The following is a 22,006-nucleotide window of genomic DNA, read 5'->3' as shown; positions in this document are numbered from 1 at the left end:
TGAGATAATAAATTGAAAACTATGTACAAGTGAAATCGGCAGTGTTAAAGGTGGTAATGTTGCCGAAATGATGTTACAAAGCCAGAGTCTCAGAGACGGAATTCAGTATCGTCGAGTCAGGGGGGGCAGGGGGCGGAAGTACCATGACAAACCTGCAGAATCCCAGGAAGATGTGGAGGGGGGGCTCTGGGGAACTGAGGCCTGGGGTCTCCCTCTTCATCCGCATTCACTTGGCGCTTGGATCCACCGAGAGGCAGGAGTCCAGAGCAAGGCCACGGGGGAGGGAAGGAGTAGGATGGCAGGAGGGCGAGGAAGCACAGCGCGGAGAAGACGGGCGATGCTCCTCTTCAACGCTGGCTGGCGTAGGAGAAGGCTCTCTGCTCGTGCTGAGCAAAGGGGGGGGGACGATCTCTCACATTCGAGCTTGAGCAGGACGGGCGCCTTGGCGCCAGTCGGCCCAGACTCCGGAGGGAACCTGTCGTCTTCTCCCCCACGTCAATCTTCATCTTCCTCTGAAGCTTGAGTACCAAGTCTACGTCACCTCCTCCCTTCTTCACTTCAGTCCTCTTCCTATCATCATCCTCTTCCTCTCGTAAAACGTCCTTCGCCGGGAGGGGAGAAACGAGCAAGAACAAAAGGTACTTACCTGCCCTCACCTGCGTGTCCTCCTGGCAAGGAGCCGGCAGCAGGAGGGTCCCCCGGAGCGTCGGATCCGGAGTCACTGCAAATTTACAACATTAACAAGTTGTTCCATACAAAGCCAGAAAATTTTACAAAGTCATTCTACAGAATTGTAAAAACAGGGAAAGACCAGAGCTGCTGGAGTGCAATAATTAGCTATAAACTACTTTTTGGCTCACGTCTGAATTACAGACTTACCAGCAAGTTTTAGGTATAAATACAGTACATTTGTCAAGACTCTAAACACAGAGGTCTGTCTGGCTTCTCTTGCACAAGTCCACAGTGCATCTGAGTGTGCAGTGCACCTCAGTAATCCATTCATCCTAAAACCGAGTAAAACTCAACCAAAACCTCATAACATGATCTTTTCAATATAAAATGTACATCTCTGTAAAGTATTCTAGTGGGATTTTGGCTGGGTGCCATTTTTTTATTTTTTTCCATGATCTAAAACCTGAATTTCGACACCTACAAACTAACTGTCCTGTCAACTCCAAGCGCTATTACAGTTTAATGTCCATCGTTGACTCCCGGGCAGAAGATTGCGGCAGAATAGTTGGATTTAATATTTGATTTTATCGTCATCATTTTCATTCCTCTATTTTATTTGCTTCCATGTTAGAAAAATTGTAAATTTGTTTAGAAAGCTCTGAATAAATAAAACTCAGTTGCTAGAATGTCCCATCTTTATTGTCCAGGATCACAAAGGAGTTATGCTATCTCTAGTGGATGCAGTATTTGGAGAGATAGGGCTGTCCAGATAAGATCGCCCATATTCATACAAACAAGTAAATAATGTTGATTCTACAGTGGGAGCATTATTCACTGGCCTAAATTGGCCTGTCGATATGTGCTACTTTAGTCGGAGCCCTATTGATAGCATAATACAATGTCGAATATTCATAGCATATAAAAGATGATTGAAATGTACATGACTTAGGTTAAAGTGTGATCACCGTGTGCAAACAGCGGCGACCATAACAACGGCGGCCCATATCAACGGCGGCAGTTTTCCAGAAAATACTTTGATAACTTTTTACTTGTCTACCAAGAAAAATAGGCCCCTTTACAGTTATTATTACAACCACGTAAGTAATCGATGAAAGTCATAATCTCAATTAAGCAGTTTCATATTCGACCTATGATACCATTTTACCCCTAACCGAGTAGATAGCCATGCGTGGATAAAATGTTGCAACATGTAGCATTTAGTTCATTTTATCTGTTTCACGAAGATTTCAGTGATCTGTTTACCTCAGGGAAGAGGTCCAGGCGGGCAACAGGGCGAGCCATGGTTGACTTAGTGAGTTGCAAACCTTGAAGAGTTAAAGTAGGTTAGAAAGTGTGCTGATGCAAAGTGTTTTTTTTTCAAGAAATATTGGTATTAAGGATCTCAAGTGTATTTACCAGCAGCGCGATATGCGTGAAATCTCTCACTCCAGCGTTAGTGAAAACAGACCGATTTAAAGATGCAGCGCTTTATATGTCCCCGCGCCTGTAGTTGCTATGGCGCGACGCACGGACGTGTCTCACGTTCACGGGTTTAGGAAAAGAACTTTAACTTCACCTAAAGTGTAATCTATCCGCGATGTCGGCGGCAAGGTGGGGCATTTTGAGGGCCGTGCCCCCTGCGCCACTGGTGCACCCCCAACAGGCCGTTATTATTACTATTTAAAATGATTTTGTTGGCGATTTCACTTCGGGCTGAGGGCAAAACTTTACATATACAGTCTCTGTTTATTTAGTGTAGTGTGATTGGAACTGTTCTGTCCGTAACTGCTGCGTCAACAAGTAGCTCTTCACGATTAGCGGAGCTGCTACTTTAGCCTAAGTCCACACAGGAAATTGGGAGGACAGAGTCAAAGACACACTGACAGACCTCCGCCGGGACCGGGACTGTCGCGCCCGGACTCGGGAAGTTCTGCGGGACTGGGGCAGTTGCACCGGGCCAGGGCTCTCGCGGCCGCCGCCGGGGCCAGGGCAGTCGCTCGCTGCTCTATCCGCCTTTGCCCGCTCGTTTCTGGTGTAAAAGTTTGACCTGAGCATATCACGCAGAGGCATAATTCTACCTGGTGTCCTGGTGCTGATATGGACTGACCGTAACTTTCACATTTAAGTGGGAAGTGGGATTAAGACTAATTTACAACCATCTTGTGCACTCGGCTCCTGGACTCGCGTCACGGACCAGTTTCATCTCTTCATATTGGACAATAGACTTTTGGAGACAGAACCAATGGGACAGTGGACAGAGGAAACACTCTGCTTCAGTCTCTGGAAGGTAAGAGGCTGGTTTTCATTAGTTTGCGGCAAATCTGAACATGAAGCTCACAGGTAAAGAGTGTATAGTGTTAATAGTTAAATATATGTGTTATAGTTAAATAGTGTTATAGTGTTAATAGTTAAATAGTGCGTAAATGAGCTCGCGAGTGCGATGGAGCTGCTCTGGTTGTTCTGTCGTGTGCTGTAGGAGCGGCATCTGTGTTCATGTTGTGATCGTAGCCTCTTATTGTAGTTTTGCTGACGTTGTTGGGTCTGGGTGTGAGCGGCGTGTTACGTTGTGTTGTTGCGTAAAGTTTGCGCTTGGCTGTTCATTGTGCTCTGATCGATATTGTTCAGCCAATAGTAACCAAAATGTCTGTTTCTGGTATTTATTATAATACTATAGACTAGATATATAATACATATATTGTTAGTAATATATATTTATAATTTTGGCCTTGGTGCCCCTCCCCAAAAATTATACCACCAGCTGCCACTGGTCCTGTTTTAGTCCTGGTTTAGTCCCGGTCCCTCAAGTCTCAGGTCTCTATAAGACAGTACTGGACGGCGCACCCTCGCGTACCACGCACACTACAGCCCTGGTGCTGTCCGATGCGTGGCTATTTCTTGCCCGATTGCTTCTTTCAGTGATGTTGTTCAGGGGTGTTTTTGACGAGAGGCTGTTGTTTAATGTTTACAACCAGTGGCAGGCCTTATTGTTTTTTTTTTAATAAACCTCAACCTTTTATTATTGTCTTGTGTGCGTATCGTCTACCATACAGCCTCAACAACTATTGCAGCTAATAATAATAATTTTAATAAAATAATGATAAAAATAACAACAACACATAATTAACCTAATACCGTTAAAGAAAAACGTGTTTGATAGCATTTCTGCTTTGTATGACTCCACCGCGTTAAAATATTTCTGAAATGGCAGTGCCGCCCCTGCTGGTGACCCACGCCCCTCCAGTAGATGTGCTCTGACGCCGACTCTGCCGATCACGCTTTATGGACACCACGCTCCGTGCACAGCCTGCTCCGTGGAGCGCGCACACCCAGCTCCGCTCTCTTTTGCGCTCAACTCCAAGGTTAGTCCCGGTTTAGTCCTGCTGGTTCGGTTCTAGTTCAGTCTGTATGCGGCGAAAAAATGTGGCATCTCGATCACTGTTTCTTCTGGGACGCGCACTTCTGCTTAATGCGCCTTATAATCAGGTGCACAGAGTCCCAAAAATCTCTCTTATGTTGCTTATTACAGAATGTTGTGTAGGCACCATAAAAACATAATAGTGTACATAATAACTACACAATAACAACAGCAACAGCCATGATGATGACTATAATAGTAATAGTTAAAGTTTATCTATAGCACATGATCAGACATGCTGCATAATAACACTGTCAGTGAACTGGTGGAAAACCAAGTCCATGTGCACTGCACTTTGTGTAGAGTGATTAAAAACTGTAAGGATTGTCATAATTGTATTATAATTTCCATTATTATATCTTAAAGTGACTCAGAAATAGACTGCATTTTGTCACAGCAAGTGCAATTTTGTCCAACACACCAACAACTTTCTCTCTGTCTCTTTCTCTCTCTGTCTCTATCTTTCTCTCTCTCTTTCTCTCTCATTTTATGTTTGTCTCTATCTTTTTCTCTCTCTTTCTCTCCCTCTCTATGTCTGTCTGTCTTTTTCTCTCTTTCTCTGTCTCTTTCTCTCTGTGTCTGTCTTTATCTTTCTCTCTTTCTTTTTCTCTGTTCTTTGCACACTGTTCTTTGGTTGTTTGATTTTTTCCGTAATTGTCAGCACCTATTGTTTGGCATGTATGTTTTTTTTTTCTCCTTAAGTTAATTGTTTTCCAATGATGAAATTTCTGAGTTGCCACTAAATGTTTGTATATTATGAGGTGATTGTGTGTAATGGCTGCACTGTTGCCGCACGCTTCATTGTCGCGCTGCCACACTATGGCTCTATATATTTTCCTGCTTTTTTGTCCTTGGCCAATCACATCCCTGTTTTATTTCACACAGGAGGAGAGTCCACAAATGTAGCTCAAATGTGTCTTGTTTTATCTCAGAGCTTGTCCAAAGTCCAAACTCTTTATTAAGTGTAAACTGTCTGCATCAAATTGGTCCTGGTTGTGCCATTAGAACTTAGATTTCTCTGAGTCAATATCAAAAGTGCAATAAATAAAACTAGTTTAAAACATAATTTAGCCATATATGACAAGCCAGAGCTACTATGTCTTTGCCCAAAGAGTTTCCAACAGAAGTAATCAGACCTACAGAATGAAAGCTGTGCACAAAAAGTTCAATTAATGAAATAAATAGAGATGTGCATGTTCAAAACAATGTGGAAAAAAACGAAAATAAATATATATTACAAAAAAAAAAAAAATAAAAATCATGGTGAGGCCCCCAACTCTAGTTCACCTAGGGCCCCCAAATTGCCAACTCCACCACTGCTCACATGAACCAGGAAATGATTTAGAGGAGGAGCAACAGCAGCAGCAGAAGTTCACATGAAATGAACTTTAAACCAGAGAGAAGACAGAGCTGTGTGGAGTGTTTTGCACAAAGAGGAATCAAACCATCAACGTTTCTGTTTATATCAACCTGAACTAAAGCTTCTGGTGAGTAAAATGATACATAATAGGCCATAAGAAAGTCAAGGATGAGTATGTTGGTTGATTAAAGCTACAGTGACGATGTCGTGTACTAACTCTGCATGCAGTATATGAACAACTAATGGTGACATTATTTGAGTAGTATTTTGGATATTTTGGATACATCAATATTATGAAAACTTGTGTAAAAGTATCTATTAAAGCCAATAATCTGCTTCAAAGTTCTGTACAGTGACATGATCAGTCTGGGTGTGTCATGAGTCATCTGTGCCTTTATCTGACTGTGATTTCCAAAGATGAAGTTCACTTGCAAATACAAACAACAGACTGTTTTACACATAGACTGTATAAAGTGGACTAAGGGAGTGTGGTGTCACCCACAGTGTTTGGCGCCACTTAAATGAAGCTCACAGTGCTAGTGGTTACAGGGGCAAATTTGGAGCCAGGCTCTGTATTAGAAATACAATATTTTTTTAAAAAGAGAAAATAGCAAAAAAACAAAAAAACACCAGGATCATGTGGAACTGGTTAATATGAACATTTTTAGACCAAAATGACGAGTTGAGAGTATAAGTCAATGGGAGCCAGAACAGCCACATGTGAACTTCTTATTTGGAATGCAGCGGCTTGTACATTAATTATATCCATTTATATAGACAGCTTATGGTTTTACATGAGCATAAACACAAAACTCAGAATTGGACTTTTCTGTGTCATCAGTGCATTCTGTGGCTCTGTCACTGTGAATGTCAGAGTCAGACGAACACTGAACCAAATGTTCTCTCTCCTGTTGTAGTGATGGCCGCTGTGAGCTGTACTCTCTCTGAGGAGCAGTTCCTGTGCTCCATCTGTCTGGAGGTCTTCACTGATCCAGTCACTACACCGTGTGGACACAGCTTCTGCAGAGTCTGTATCAACAAACACTGGGACAGCAGCGACCAATACAACTGCCCAGTCTGTCAACAGGACTTCAGCTCAAGACCTCAGATGAAAATCAACACTGTTCTGGCAGAAATGGTCTCTCAGTTCAGAAATAAACCTGAAGATGAAGAAACTGTGAGCTCCAAACCCCAGTCCACTGCTCCAGGAGAAGTGAGCTGTGATGTGTGTCCAGAGCCCAGACTCAGAGCCCTGAAGTCCTGCCTGGTGTGTCTGGCCTCGTACTGTCAGATCCACCTGCAGCCCCACCTCACAAACCCCCGTCTGAAGAGGCACCAGCTGATCCAACCTCTGCCCAACCTGGAGGAGCGCATCTGCCCTGAGCACGACCGACCTCTGGAGCTCTTCTGTAGGGAACACTCACACTTCATGTGCATGCAGTGCGGTTATACAGAGCACCAAACTCATGATACAGTCCCCCTGAAGGAGGAGGGTGAGGAGCACCAGGCCACGCTGAAGAATCAGATTAAAGAAAGACGTCAGAAAATCGAGGAGATCCGGCGCTCAGTGGAGCTCAGTCAGAGAAAAGCAGACACAGAAATACAAGAAGGTCTCAGAGTCTACAACGCTTTGATGGAGTGTGTTCAACAAAGTCTGGACAAGTTCAAACAGAACATTGTAGAGAAGCACAAGAAGAACGAGGAGGAGGCAGCTCAGCTGATAGAGCAGATCCAGACAGAGATCTCTGCGCTGGAGCAGAGAGGAGCTGAGATGGAGCAGCTCTGGAGCTCTGGAGACCACCTGCACTTTGTACAAACCTTCACTTCAGTCAAACCTGCTCCACAGCTCAATGACTGGACCGAGGAGACTGTGAGGGCCCCATCGTACAAGGGGAGAGCGGGCCAGGCTCTGTCTGATCTGAAGAAGACACTTAATACAGAGATGGAGAAGTTCTTTAAGACTGAATTAGAAAAAGTACAAGAGTTTGCAGTGGAGGTGTCTCTAGACCCAGACACAGCACATCCAAAATTAGTTCTGTCTAAAGATCTCAAACAGGTTCATTACAGAAACCAAAGACAAACTCTTCCAGATAATCCTGAGAGATTTTCAAGGTTTTTTTGTGTTTTAGGAAAACAAAAGTTCTCATCAGAAAAGTTTTATTTTGAGGTCCAGGTCAAAGGAAAGACTCAATGGGAATTAGGAGTGGCCAAAGAGTCAGTGGACAGAAAAGCTGAAGATGATCAAACTGTACAGAGAGGATACTGGACACTCTATATTGGCAGAGCTAAGTATATAACGTCAGACGATCCCCCTGTACTTTTCCCTGTGACATCCTCTCCAGAGAAGGTGGGAGTGTTTGTGGATTATGATGAAGGTCTTGTCTCTTTCTATGATGTGGATGAAGAATCTCTTATTTACTCTTTCACTGACTGTGGTTTCACTGAGAACATTCGGCCACTTTTAATTCCATATGGCAATGCTAAAGGTACAAACTCTGCTCCTCTGATACTTTCCCCCATTAACAGTTCTGCAGAATAAAGATCATCTCATAGAAGAGAGATATCCATCAATCACACTCCTGGTGGGAACAAAACAATTAGAACATGTTAGCAGGTAGTTGGATTTTTGTCATTTATTTATTATCAAGAAAGTTTGAGTTTATATTTAGTTTAGTTGATGTTTCTGCACAAACTGGATTCAATGTGCCCAAAGACAGAGGTCAGCTGACTCCCTGAATATATTAAAGGACCAGGTTACTTTCTTCACTGGTTCTGGAATAACTTTCTATTTCTATGTTTCTATGTTTTCTTCTTTGCTTGTTTACATTGTTTATGAAAATAGGCTGCACATAAATCAAGATGGTGAGGATTGTTAAATGAACTCAGTATAAACTTTCTATTTAGACGTCTGTAGTGTAATCTGCAGGGACGTTAAAGGGCCCATATTACACTATTTTCTGATCTATGTTATAATGCTGTTACGTCTTCAAAAACCCACCCAGATTTGAGTTTTGTTTCATTCACAAAAAAAAGCTCACAAGAGTCAGTTTTGTGTAACACTTTAATATAATGCATAATATATACCATTGTTTCCCAAAGCCTGGGTCGTGACCCTCAGGTGGGTCACACGAGATCTTTTTTTGGGTCATCTTGTCACGATCTAGCCTGATTCATCAGCCAGTTTCACTTCATGGAAACCGTCTGACCTCGCAGCATTAGGATTCATTTGCTCGACAGTAGGCGGGTACTTTTTTATTTAAACAATCGCTGCTATTTGGTTGTGATGTATGTAATGCGCCATTAACGGGGCTAACTGGTATATTAAGCTTTTCCCAAATCCTGTAGGAAGAAGGGCAATAATGTGTTTCCCCTTGATAAAATTCACCAAACATTCTCTTTATTCCGACTTTAAATCTTTGATCTCGGGAATTGTTGCCAACACAGAATATATGGCTCTTTAATGATTGGCTGGTGCCCGAACTTGCACTTTTGGGGTTCTTGCAAATCGTCTAGTGTATTCTGATTGCTGACCTAGTCGCTGGAGAGAAATTAAATTGAGTGGAGGCATTAGGTGGCACCAGCCTGACTAGTCATGATCTGCATTTCTACTTGATCTGCGCCTGCGTTCTCCTCCTGCACCAGGACTGGAACGTGCTACAAAAACACAGACAGGCCCACCTGTCTCATTATAAATGATAAAATGTTACGACATGTTTTGTATAATTTTTAATCTTTTTCATAATTATTTTATTGACTATTTTGTTTCAGTATCGCTGGTTCATTTGGATGTTGAAAAGAAAAATAAATGGGCTACATTTAATGTCTAAATAGGTGACTTATGGATCTTTTTATTGCTGCTTCAATCACAGTTTTTCATTCTTTCAAACTTGAATAATAGTAATTGTTCAGAGAGACACGATCAGTCAGTCAACAATAAAATATCCTCATTAATGTTCAGTAATGGTCAAATCCACCTTTGTTTTGTGATTTATGAATAATGTCTCTTGACTTGGGTCGCGAAGGACTGTGACTTTTAAAATATGGGTCCCCAGAAAAAAAGTTTGGGAAACACTGTTATATACGAAACTCACGATTAGTGCAGAAGTCACTGATCAGCCATTATTTTTTCCATCAATGTACTTAGTCAAACTATTATTTCTATTGTGAACTTATATTTTGATTTTAAGCAACAAAAAAAGGTCAAAATATTGTGGTTGGAGATTTATGTATTTACAGATAAACTGTATTAATGAAGAAAATCAGAAATAATTTTTTCTTCTTTGATAACTGATATTTATAGATCAGACAGTAAACAAAGAAGAGGATTTTTATCGTGGACTTCCTTTGTCTCTCTTTTTAAGTTGTAATTACATGATAAATACAGGAAAAGAAAACTAAGAATCTTATGTAAACACTTTTGATTTATGATTTTGTCACTGACTTATTTTGTGTCACAATCTGTTATGGTGCAGGGAAAATAAATGATATGGAGTAACCATGGCAACAGTTTTTTCTATTTTAACTGTTATTTATGTTAAAGGGCTCATATTATGCTATTTTCTGATCTATGTTATAATGTTGTTTCTTCATCAAAAACAGACCTGGAGTTGTGTTTTGTTTCATTCACACATGAACAAAAAGTGAAAGGAGCTGTCAATCGAAAACTACCACTGCATGACATCACAAGGTGGAACAGAGCATTTTGAGCTTTGGAGATATAAACAGATGAATAATAAAGAGTTACTCAAACATGTGAGTAAAGCAAACATAACTCCAGGTCTGTTTTTGTTGTTACACCAAACCAGCTGTTGTGAAGGTTCAGTTGTGCTTTTGATCTCTGTGGATGAAAATAGTTCATAATTCTGGCTCTGGGGGCATTTGGTGATTTGCAGGTCAAATAAGATTAATTTAACTCATTTTTACTTGGAAAAACACAAATTTCTACCACAGTTTCTCTGGGTGAGAAGTAACGTAGTCCAAAGTCCAAACTCTTTATTAAGTGTAAACTGAGTGCATCAAATTGGTCCTGGTTGTGCCATCAGAACTTAGATTTCTCTGACTCAATATCAAAAGTGCAATAAATAAAACTAGTTTAAAACGTGATCTAGCCATATATGACAAGCCAGAGCTACTATGTCCTTTGCCCAAATAGTTCCCAGGAAAATTAATCAGACTACAGAATGAAAACTGTGCACAAAAGCTGCATGTTTTTGTTTTTTTGTTTGTTTTTTTTTTTTTCTCACTCCAGCCTCAATGTTAAAATGCACCAAAAAAAAAAAAAAAAAAGGAAAAAACACAGCTTCACCCTGATTTGAACATAATCACAGCATAATACTAATAATCATATGTAATGGATGTAAACAGAAATGTAATTGTACTTGCAAAAAAATAAAACTACTGTCAGTTCTGGTTATGTAGTGGGTTACCGAACTATAAAGACACATTTCCAGTTCACCATAATTCAAATAAATAGAGATGTGCATGTCTCAAGAGCAATGGGGAAAACCAGAAAATAAATATATATTAAAAAAAAAAAAATCATAGTGAGGTCCCCAAACTCTAGTTCACCTAGGGCCCCAAAATTGCCAACTCCACCACTGCTCACATGAACCAGGAAGTGATTTAGAGGAGGAGCAACAGCAGCAGCAGTTCACACGAAATGAAAGTTAAACCAGAGAGAAGACAGAGCTGTGTGGAGTGTTTTGCACAAAGAGGAGTCAAACCATCAACGTTTCTGTTTATATCAACCTGAACTAAAGCTTCTGGTGAGTAAAATGATACATAATAGGCCATAAGAAAGTCAAGGATGAGTATGTTGGTTGATTAAAGCTACAGTGATCAGTCTGGGTGTGTCATAGGTAATCTGTGTCGTTATCTGACTGTGATTTCCAAGGACGAAGTTCATTTGTAAATACAGACTGTTTTACATGAGAGCGAGCAGGAAGAGAAACATGTAAATAAACTTAAAACTCAGACTTTTCTGTGTCATCAGTACATTCTGTGGCTCTGTTACTGTGAATGTGCCTATGACGAAGAAATGAACTAATCATTTTATTAAAAACAGTTAAGATCATTACATTTAAGATTTCACAAAATAACAAAAATGACAGATTTTTAGGATCAAAATTAAACTTCCTGGTTGGAAATCATGACACATCTCATTACTTAAAAAAAAAAAAAAAAGTTTTCCTATACATTTTTTTCTTGTTTAAATAATCAAAAAAAAAAAAAAAAAAAAAAAAAAAAAATATATATATATATATATATATATATATATATATATATATATATATGTAGTGTGTGTTTCCTACGTAAAATTTGTGCATAACTTTTGGACAGATGAGATCAAGTGTAAGTCTCTACTTCCTGTAATTTTCAACATATTTTAAACATTTCTCCACAAATTGCTTCTTGGTTGGTTTAAAACTATAATTTATATTTGCACCAAGTATTATCCCAGTAAAATGATACATAATAGGCCATAAGAAAGTCAAGGACAAAGTTCATTTGTAAATACAAACAACAAATTGTTTTACATGAGAGCGAGCAGGAAGAGAAACATGTAAATAAACTTAAAACTCAGACTTTTCTGTGTCATCAGTACATTCTGTGGCTCTGTTACTGTGAATGTGCCTATGACTATGAATGAACTAATCATTTCACTAAAAACAGTTAAGATCATTACATTTAAGATTTCACAAAATTAAAAAAATGACAGATTTTTAGGATCAAAATTGAACTTCCTGGTTGGAAATCATGACACATCTCATTACTTTTTTTTAAACAAAAGAAATGTTTTCTTATATTTTTTTAAAATCTTCTTTAAATAATCACTTAAAAATATATATAACAAAATGTGTTTCCTGCGTAAAATTTGTGCATAACTTTTGGACAGAATTCTCCCTGTAGCTTGAGATCAAGTGTAAGTCTCTACTTCCTGTAATTTTCAACATGTTTTAAACTTTTCTCCACAAATTGCTTCTTGGTTGGTTTAAAACTATAATTTATATTTGCACCAAGTATTATCCCAGTAAATGGAGTCAAAATTAGAGAATCATCCAAACCTGTCATACACTTTAATGTCAGGGTCATATTTAACACCAACACTGAACCAAATGTTCTCTCTCCTGTTGTAGTGATGGCCGCTGTGAGCTGTACTCTCTCTGAGGAGCAGTTCCTGTGCTCCATCTGTCTGGAGGTCTTCACTGATCCAGTCACTACACCGTGTGGACACAGCTTCTGCAGAGTCTGTATCAACAAACACTGGGACAGCAGCGACCAATACAACTGCCCAGTCTGTAAACAGGACCTGAGCTCTAAACCTCAGATAAAAGTCAACATTGTTCTGGCAGAGATGGTCTCTCAGTTCAGTGAAAAGCTTGAAGGTGAAGAAACTGTGAGCTCCAAACCCCACTCCTCTGCTGCAGGAGAGGTGAGCTGTGACGTGTGTCCAGAGCCCAGACTCAGAGCCCTGAAGTCCTGCCTGGTGTGTCTGGCCTCGTACTGTCAGATCCACCTGCAGCCCCACCTCACAAACCACCGTCTGAAGAGGCACCAGCTGATCCAACCTCTGCCCAACCTGGAGGAGCGCATCTGCCCTGAGCACGACCGACCTCTGGAGCTCTTCTGTAGGGAACACTCACACTTCATGTGCATGCAGTGTAAGGCTGAAGACCACAAAGACCATCAGACAGTCCCCCTGAAGGAGGAGGGTGAGGAGCACCAGGCCACGCTGAAGAATCAGATTAAAGAAAGACGTCAGAAAATCGAGGAGATCCAGCGCTCAGTGGAGCTCAGTCAGAGAAACGCAGACACAGAAATACAAGAAGGCCTCAGAGTTTACAACGCTTTGATGGAGTGTGTTCAACAAAGTCTGGACAAGTTCAAACAGAACATTGTAGAGAAGCACAAGAAGAACGAGGAGGAGGCAGCTCAGCTGATAGAGCAGATCCAGACAGAGATCTCTGCGCTGGAGCAGAGAGGAGCTGAGATGGAGCAGCTCTGGAGCTCTGGAGACCACCTGCTCTTTGTACAAACCTTCACTTCAGTCAAACCTGCTCCACAGCTCAATGACTGGACCGAGGAGACTGTGAGGGCCCCATCGTACAAGGGGAGAGCGGGCCAGGCTGTGTCTGAACTGAAGAAGACACTTAATACAGAGATGGAGAAGTTCTTTAAGGCTGAATTAGAAAAAGTACAAGAGTTTGCAGTGGAGGTGTTTCTCTAGACCCAGACACAGCAACATCCAAGATTTAGTTCTGTCTAAAAGATCTCAAAACAGGTTTCATTACACAGTGACCAAAGACAAACTCTTCCAGATAATCCTGAGAGATTTTCAATTTTTTTGTGTGTTTTAGGAAAACAAAAGTTCTCATCAGGAAAGTTTTATTTTGAGGTCCAGGTCAAAGGAAAGACTGGCTGGGAATTAGGAGTGGCCAAAGAGTCAGTGGACGATGAAGAAAGAAGATAGAAAGCAAGACTGTGAAGACGCAATCAAACTGTACAGAAAGGATACTGGACACTATGTATGGGCAGAGATGAGTATAAAACATCAGACGACCCCCTGTAGTTTTCCCTGTGAGTTCCTCTCCAGAGAAGGTGGGAGTGTTTGTGGATTATGATGAAGGTCTGGTCTCCTTCTATGACGTGGATGAAGAATCTCTTATTTACTCTTTCACTGACTGTGGTTTCACTGAGAACATTCTGCCACTGTTAAATCCATGTGGCAATGAAGGTGGTAAAAACTCTGCTCCTCTGATACTTTCCCTATTTAACAGTTCTGCAGAATAAAGATCATCTCATAGAAGAGAGATATCCATGAATCTCACTCCTGGTGGGAATAAAACAATTTAAAAAAATTACCAGGTAGTTGGATTTTTGTCATTTATTTATTATCAAGAAAGTTTTAGTTTATATTTAGTTTAGTTGATGTTTCTGCACAAACTGGATTCAATGTGCCCAAAGACAGAGGTCAGCTGACTCCCTGAATATATTAAAGGACCAGGTTACTCCATCATTTCTTCACTGGTTCTGGAATAATTTTCTAATTCTATGTTTCTATGTTTTCTTCTTTCTTGTTTACATTGTTTATGAAAAGATGATGAGGATTGTTAAATGAACTCAGTATAAACTTTTTATTTAGACGTCTGTAGTGTAATGTGCAGGGACGTTAAAGGACCCATATTACACTATTTCCTGATCTATGTTATAATGCTGTTACTTCTTCAAAAACCCACCCAGTGTTGTTGTTTTATGTACTGATAAATTGTATTAGTGAAGGAGGAGGGCGTCTATGAACTATACTCTTGTGTACAAAGAAGAGGATTTTTATCATGGACTTCCTTTGTCTCTCTTTTTAAGTTGTAATTACATGATAAATAGAGGAAAAGAAAACTAAGAATATTATGTAAACGCTTTTGATTTATGATTTTGTCACTGACTTGTTTTGTGTCACAATCTGTTATGGTGCAGGGATAATAAATGATATGGAGTAACCATGGCGACAGTTTGTCTATTTTAAGTGTTATTTATGTTCAAGTGCTCATATTAAGCTATTTTCTGATCTATATTATAATGTTGTTTCCTCATCAAAAACAGACCTGGTGTTGTGTTTTGTTTCATTCACACATGAACAAAAAGTGAAAGGAGCTGTTAACTTTAAAGCTTGAGTTTATTCTGCCTTTACCCTTTATTCCTTTGTCAGAGCATCGTCTTTAAACCAGTTCATGTTCATAAATACAGCAAGAGGAAACAAACAAATCAGTAAGAGTACAGCAAAGTACTACAGCACAAACTAAGTCTCATAATTCATGTATCTGCCCAGAGTTAAACATTTAAACTTCTTTATAAAATGGAAGAGAGTGGTGCACAATTTTAAGTTTTCAGTACAATTGTTCCAGAGATCCATCCCTTTAACAGATACACAACATTTCATAATATTTCTTCTGATTTTCTTTTTCATAAACGTGGCCGTACCTCTGAGCTCATATTAGTTATTTCTGATTTTGAACATGTTCTGTAATGATTTTGACAAGAAATTGTTGTTTACTTTGAACGTGATTTTCAAAGTGTAAAGGTCGAGTAAATCATAAAATTTCAGAGTTTGAAGGTTTATAAATAATGCATTGGTTGGTTCATTATAAGTTGATAATGTGATTGTCTTTTTTTGCAAAGTAAAGATTGGATTTGTTTTAGTCTTATATGTATTGCCCCAAATCTCCATACAGTAGGTTATGTAGGGCATTACCAGCGAGTTGTATATAATAAAAAGACAGTTTTATTCATATATAATTGGAATTACTTTGGATAATTTATGTTACTCATGTGCAATTTCCAGTTTAAATTATGGTCTATAGTTACTCCAAAAAACTTGTTTTCAAAGACTCTTTCTACTGGTGTATTGTTTCAACATGATTTTGTACTTGCCGTGTTGCAAATATCATAAATTTAGTTGTTTTTTCTATTTTTAGCGACAATTTATATCAAACCAGACTTTAATTTTCTGCAGCTCCCTCTTCACCATTTGAACAAGCTGCCTTTGGTCTTCACCTGAGCAGTAGAGGGCGCTGTCGTCTGCAAAGAGAACATAATTTAACAATTTAACAATGTTTGATGGAACAACATTAGAACATGGTTAGAAGCTCAAAGTGAGTTTAACATAACGGGACCTTTAACAGTGTTTCAGACTGAACCATGAACAGAACTGACTGGTGTTGGATCATAGTCACATGTTGGAAAAGGACTGTCCTCACATGAACCAGGAAGTGATTTAGAGGAGGAGCAACAGCAGCAGCAGCAGTTCACAAGAAATGAAACTTCAACCAGAGAGAAGNCCAAAAGAAAAGTGTTACTCAAACGTGTGGATGAAACAAAACACAACTCCAGTTAAGTTTTTTGAGGAGATTTATAATGACTTTAACTCCCAAATCTACTGATAGAAAAACCTGATCCTGTAGTGTGTTCAGGCAGTCGGCTTACTTCATTCTCTGGGCACAGAACATTAAAGTTACAAAGTTAATTCTCCGTCAAAGTTTTGTTATTTAGTCTGTGAAACTGCCGTTTTTTTTCTCTGAAATAGTGTAGTTTTTGTAGAAAGAAGCGGTGTACAAAGAAGAGGATTTTTATCATGGACTTCCTTTGTCTCTCTTTTTAAGTTGTAATTACATGATAAATAGAGGAAAAGAAAACTAAGAATATCATGTAAACACGTTTGATTTATGATTTTGTCACTGACTTGTTTTGTGTCACAATCTGTTATGTGCAGGGTTAATAAATGATATGGAGTAACCATGGCGACAGTTTGTCTATTTTAAGTGTTATTTATGTTAAAAGGCTCATATTAAGCTATTTTCTGATCTATATTATAATGTTGTTTCCTCATCAAAAACAGACCTGGTGTTGTGTTTTGTTTCATTCACACATGAACAAAAAGTGAAAGGAGCTGTTAACTTTAAAGCTTGAGTTTATTCTGCCTTTACCTTTATTCCTTTGTCAGAGCATCGTCTTTAAAACCAGTTCATGTTCATAAATACAGCAAGAGGAATCAAACAAATCAGTAAGAGTACAGCAAAAGTACTACAGCACAAACTAAGTCTCATAATTCATGTATCTGCCCAGAGTTAAACATTTAAACTTCTTTATAAAATGGAAGAGAGTGGTGCACAATTTTAAGTTTTCAGTACAATTGTTCCAGAGATCCATCCCTTTAACAGATACACAACATTTCATAATATTTCTTCTGATTTTCTTTTTCATAAACGTGGCCGTACCTCTGAGCTCCTATTAGTTATTTCTGATTTTGAACATGTTCTGTAATGATTTTGACAAGAGATTGTTGTTTACTTTGAACGTGATTTTCAAAGTGTAAAGGTCGACTAAAGCGTAAAATTTCAGAGTTTGAAGGTTTATAAATAATGCATTGGTTGGTTCATTATAAGTTGATAATGTGATTGTCTTTTTTTGCAAAGTAAAGATTGGATTTGTTTTAGTTTTATATGTATTGCCCCAAATCTCAATACAGTAGGTTATGTAGGGCAATACCAGCGAGTTGTATATAATAAAAAGACAGTTTTAGTCATATATAATTGGAATTACTTTGGATAATTTATGTTACTCATGTGCAATTTCCAGTTTAAATTATGGTCTATAGTTACTCCAAAAAACTTGTTTTCAAAGACTCTTTCTACTGGTGTATTGTTTCAACATGATTTTGTACTTGCCGTGTTGCAAATATCATAAATTTAGTAGTTTTTTCTATTTTTAGCAACAATTTATATCAAACCAGACTTTAATTTTCTGCAGCTCCCTCTTCACCATTTGAACAAGCTGCCTTTGGTCTTCACCTGAGCAGTAGAGGGCGCTGTCGTCTGCAAAGAGAACATAATTTAACAATTTAACAATGTTTGATGGAACAACATTAGAACATGGTTAGAAGCTCAAAGTGAGTTTAACATAACGGGACCTTTAACAGTGTTTCAGACTGAACCATGAACAGAACTGACTGGTGTTGGATCATAGTCACATGTTGGAAAAGGACTGTCCTCACATGAACCAGGAAGTGATTTAGAGGAGGAGCAACAGCAGCAGCAGCAGTTCACAAGAAATGAAACTTAAACCAGAGAGAAGACAGAGCTGTGTGGAGTGTTTTGCACAAAAAGGAATCAAACCATCAACGTTTCTGTTTATATCAACCTGAACTAAAGCTTCTGGTGAGTAAAATGATACATAATAGGCCATAAGAAAGTCAAGGACAAAGTTCATTTGTAAATACACAACAAAAATGTTTATACATGAATGAGTGAGCAGGAAGAGAAACATGTAAATAAACTTAAAAAGCTCAGACTTTTCTGTGTCATCAGTACATTCTGTGGCTCTGTTACTGTGAATGTGCCTATGACTATGAATGAACTAATCATTTCACTAAAAACAGTTAAGATCATTACATTTAAGATTTCACAAAAATTAAAAAAATGACAGATTTTTAGGATCAAAATTGAACTTCCTGGTTGGAAATCATGACACATCTCATTACTTTTTTTAAACAAAAGAAATGTTTTCTTATATTTTTTTAAATCTTCTTTAAATAATCACTTAAAAATATATATAACAAAATGTGTTTCCTGCGTAAAATTTGTGCATAACTTTTGGACAGAATTCTCCCTGTAGCTTGAGATCAAGTGTAAGTCTCTACTTCCTGTAATTTTCAACATATTTTAAACTTTTCTCCACAAATTGCTTCTTGGTTGGTTTAAAACTATAATTTATATTTGCACCAAGTATTATCCCAGTAAATGGAGTCAAAATTAGAGAATCATCCAAACCTGTCATACACTTTAATGTCAGGGTCATATTTAACACCAACACTGAACCAAATGTTCTCTCTCCTGTTGTAGTGATGGCCGCTGTGAGCTGTACTCTCTCTGAGGAGCAGTTCCTGTGCTCCATCTGTCCTGGAGGTCTTCACTGATCCAGTCACTACACCGTGTGGACACAGCTTCTGCAGAGTCTGTATCAACAAACACTGGGACAGCAGCCACCGATACAGCTGCCCAGTCTGTCAACAGGACTTCAGCTCAAGACCTCAGATGAAAGTCAACACTTTTATGGCAGAGATGGTCTCTCAGTTCAGTAATAAGTCTCAAAATGAAGAAACTGTGAGCTCCAAACTCGAGTCCTCTGTTCCAGGAGAGGTGAGCTGTGACCTGTGTCCAGAGCCCAGACTCAGAGCCCTGAAGTCCTGCCTGGTGTGTCTGGCCTCGTACTGTCAGATCCACCTGCAGCCCCACCTCACAAACCCCCGTCTGAAGAGGCACCAGCTGATCCAACCTCTGCCCAACCTGGAGGAGCGCATCTGCCCTGAGCACGACCGACCTCTGGAGCTCTTCTGTAGGGAACACTCACACTTCATGTGCATGCAGTGTAAGGCTGAAGACCACAAAGACCATCAGACAGTCCCCCTGAAGGAGGAGGGTGAGGAGCACCAGGCCACGCTGAAGAATCAGATTAAAGAAAGACGTCAGAAAATCGAGGAGATCCGGCGCTCAGTGGAGCTCAGTCAGAGAAACGCAGACACAGAAATACAAGAAGGCCTCAGAGTCTACAACGCTTTGATGGAGTGTGTTCAACAAAGTCTGGACAAGTTCAAACAGAACATTGTAGAGAAGCACAAGAAGAACGAGGAGGAGGCAGCTCAGCTGATAGAGCAGATCCAGACAGAGATCTCTGCACTGGAGCAGAGAGGAGCTGAGATGGAGCAGCTCTGGAGCTCTGGAGACCACCTGCACTTTGTACAAACCTTCACTTCAGTCAAACCTGCTCCACAGCTCAATGACTGGACCAAGGAGACTGTGAGGGTCCCATCGTACAAGGGGAGAGCGGGCCAGGCTGTGTCTGAGCTGAAGAAGACACTTAATACAGAGATGGAGAAGTTCTTTAAGACTGAATTAGAAAAAGTACAAGAGTTTGCAGTGGAGGTGTCTTTAGACCCAGACACAGCAAATGAAGATTTAGTTCTGTCTAAAGATCTCAAAAAGGTTTATTACACAGCTGAAACACAGACTCTTCCAGATAATCCTGAGAGATTTTCAAACTTTTTCTGTGTTTTAGGAAAACAAAAGTTCTCATCAGGAAAGTTTTATATTGAGGTCCAGGTCAAAGGAAAGACTGCGTGGGAATTAGGAGTGGCCAAAGAGTCAGTGGACAGAAAAGATGAAGACGATCAAACTGTACAGAAAGGATACTGGACACTCTATATGGGCAGAGTGTATAAAACATCAGACGACCCCCCTGTAGTTTTCCCTGTGAGTTCCTCTCCAGAGAAGGTGGGAGTGTTTGTGGATTATGATGAAGGTCTGGTCTCCTTCTATGACGTGGATGAAGAATCTCTTATTTACTCTTTCACTGACTGTGGTTTCACTGAGAACATTCTGCCACTGTTAAATCCATGTGGCAATAATGATGGTACAAACTCTGCTCCTCTGATCCTTTCCCCCATTAACAGTTCTGCAGAATAAAGATCATCTCATAGAAGAGAGATATCCATGAATCACACTCCTGGTGGGAACAAAACAATTCAATTTTTTTTGTCATTTATTATCAAGAAAGTTTGAGTTTATATTTAGTTTAGTTGATGTTTCTGCACAAACTGGATTCAATGTGCCCAAAGACAGAGGTCAGCTGACTCCCTGAATATATTAAAGGACCAGGTTACTCCATCATTTCTTCACTGGTTCTGGAATAATTTTCTAATTCTATGTTTCTATGTTTTCTTCTTTCTTGTTTACATTGTTTATGAAATAGCTGCACGTAAATCAAGATGGTGAGGATTGTTAAATGAACTCAGTATAAACTTTCTATTTAGACGTCTGTAGTGTAATCTGCAGGGACGTTAAAGGCCCATATTACACTATTTTCTGATCTACGTTATAATGCTGTTACCTCTCAAAAACCTTCCTAGAGTTGTGACTTGTTTCATTCACAAAAAAAAAACCAAAAACAAAACACAAGAGTCAGTTTTGTGTAACATTTTAATATAATTCATAATATAAACAACACAGGTGGAGCTGCAACTCACGATTAGTGCAGTAGTCACTGATCAGCCATTATTTTATTTTTTATTTTTTGTGGACTTAGTCAAACTATTATTTCTATTGTAAATTTGTATTTTTATTTTAAGCAAAAAAAAATAAATAACTAAAAGGTTAAAATATTATAATAGATCCATGCTGTGGACAGAGCCGATTATCAAAGGGGACTGTCATTTATTTAACAAGTTAATTCTCTGTCAAATTTTTGCATTTAGTCTGTGAAATTGCTGATTTTCTGTCTCAAATAGTGTAGTTTTTTAGAGAAACACAGAACTATGATGGTTTATGTTAACTCTTTAATTCTTACATTTTTATTTATGTCAGTTCATGCTGCGCTCAGACCAGGAAGGAGGAGGGCGTCTATGAACTATACTCTTGTGTACAAAGAAGAGGATTTTTATCATGGACTTCCTTTGTCTCTCTTTTTAAGTTGTAATTACATGATAAATAGAGGAAACTAAGAATATCATGGAAACACTTTTGATTTATGATTTTGTCAGTGACTTATTTTGTGTCACAATCTGTTATGGTGCAGGGAAAATAAATGATATGGAGTAACCATGGCAACAGTTTTTTCTATTTTAACTGTTATTTATGTTAAAGGGCTCATATTACGCTATTTTCTGATCTATGTTATAATGTTGTTTCTCATCACAAACAGACCTGGAGTTGTGTTTTGTTTCATTCACACATGAACAAAAAGTGAAGGTGTTAACTTGAAAACTACCACTACATGACATCACAAGGTGGAACAGAGCATTTTGAGCTTTGGAGATACAGACAGACTAATAATAAAGAGTTACTCAATGATGTGAGTGAAGCAAACTCAACTCCAGGTCTGTTTTTGTTGTTACACCAAACCAGCTGTTGTGAAGGTTCAGTTGTGCTTTTGATCTCTGTGGATGAAAATAGTTCATAATTCTGGCTCTGGGGGCATTTGGTGATTTGCAGGTCAAATAAACTGAATTTAACTCA

The 22,006-nt window shown here is 39.1% G+C and overlaps 1 protein-coding gene and 1 pseudogene across 1 annotated transcript; both read left to right on the top strand.

Moving 5' to 3' along the window:
• Positions 1–5,437: 5,437 nt before the first annotated feature.
• On the top strand, positions 5,438–9,947 carry LOC110158805 (E3 ubiquitin-protein ligase TRIM21-like). Its single transcript, XM_020923321.2, has 2 exons — positions 5,438–5,574; positions 6,365–9,947. The coding sequence occupies exon 2, from the start codon at positions 6,367–6,369 to the stop codon at positions 7,984–7,986; it is 1,620 nt and encodes a 539-aa protein (XP_020778980.2). The 5' UTR covers positions 5,438–5,574; positions 6,365–6,366; the 3' UTR covers positions 7,987–9,947.
• Positions 9,948–10,090: 143 nt separating this feature from the next.
• LOC110159159 (uncharacterized) lies at positions 10,091–22,006 on the top strand (annotated as a pseudogene).

Source organism: Boleophthalmus pectinirostris, unplaced genomic scaffold (assembly GCF_026225935.1).
Source record: "Boleophthalmus pectinirostris isolate CB_2022bp ecotype Guang Dong unplaced genomic scaffold, ASM2622593v1 HiC_scaffold_8, whole genome shotgun sequence".
NCBI lineage: Eukaryota > Metazoa > Chordata > Actinopteri > Gobiiformes > Gobiidae > Boleophthalmus > Boleophthalmus pectinirostris.
Note: the sequence above shows the minus strand (reverse complement) of the source record. Positions and strands in the feature narration are given on the sequence as shown.

What these genes read in the sequence shown, in the direction of transcription:
- LOC110158805 (XM_020923321.2), top strand. Translation starts at nt 6,367, where the DNA reads ATGGCCGCTGTGAGCTGTACTCTCTCTGAGGAGCAGTTCCTGTGCTCC.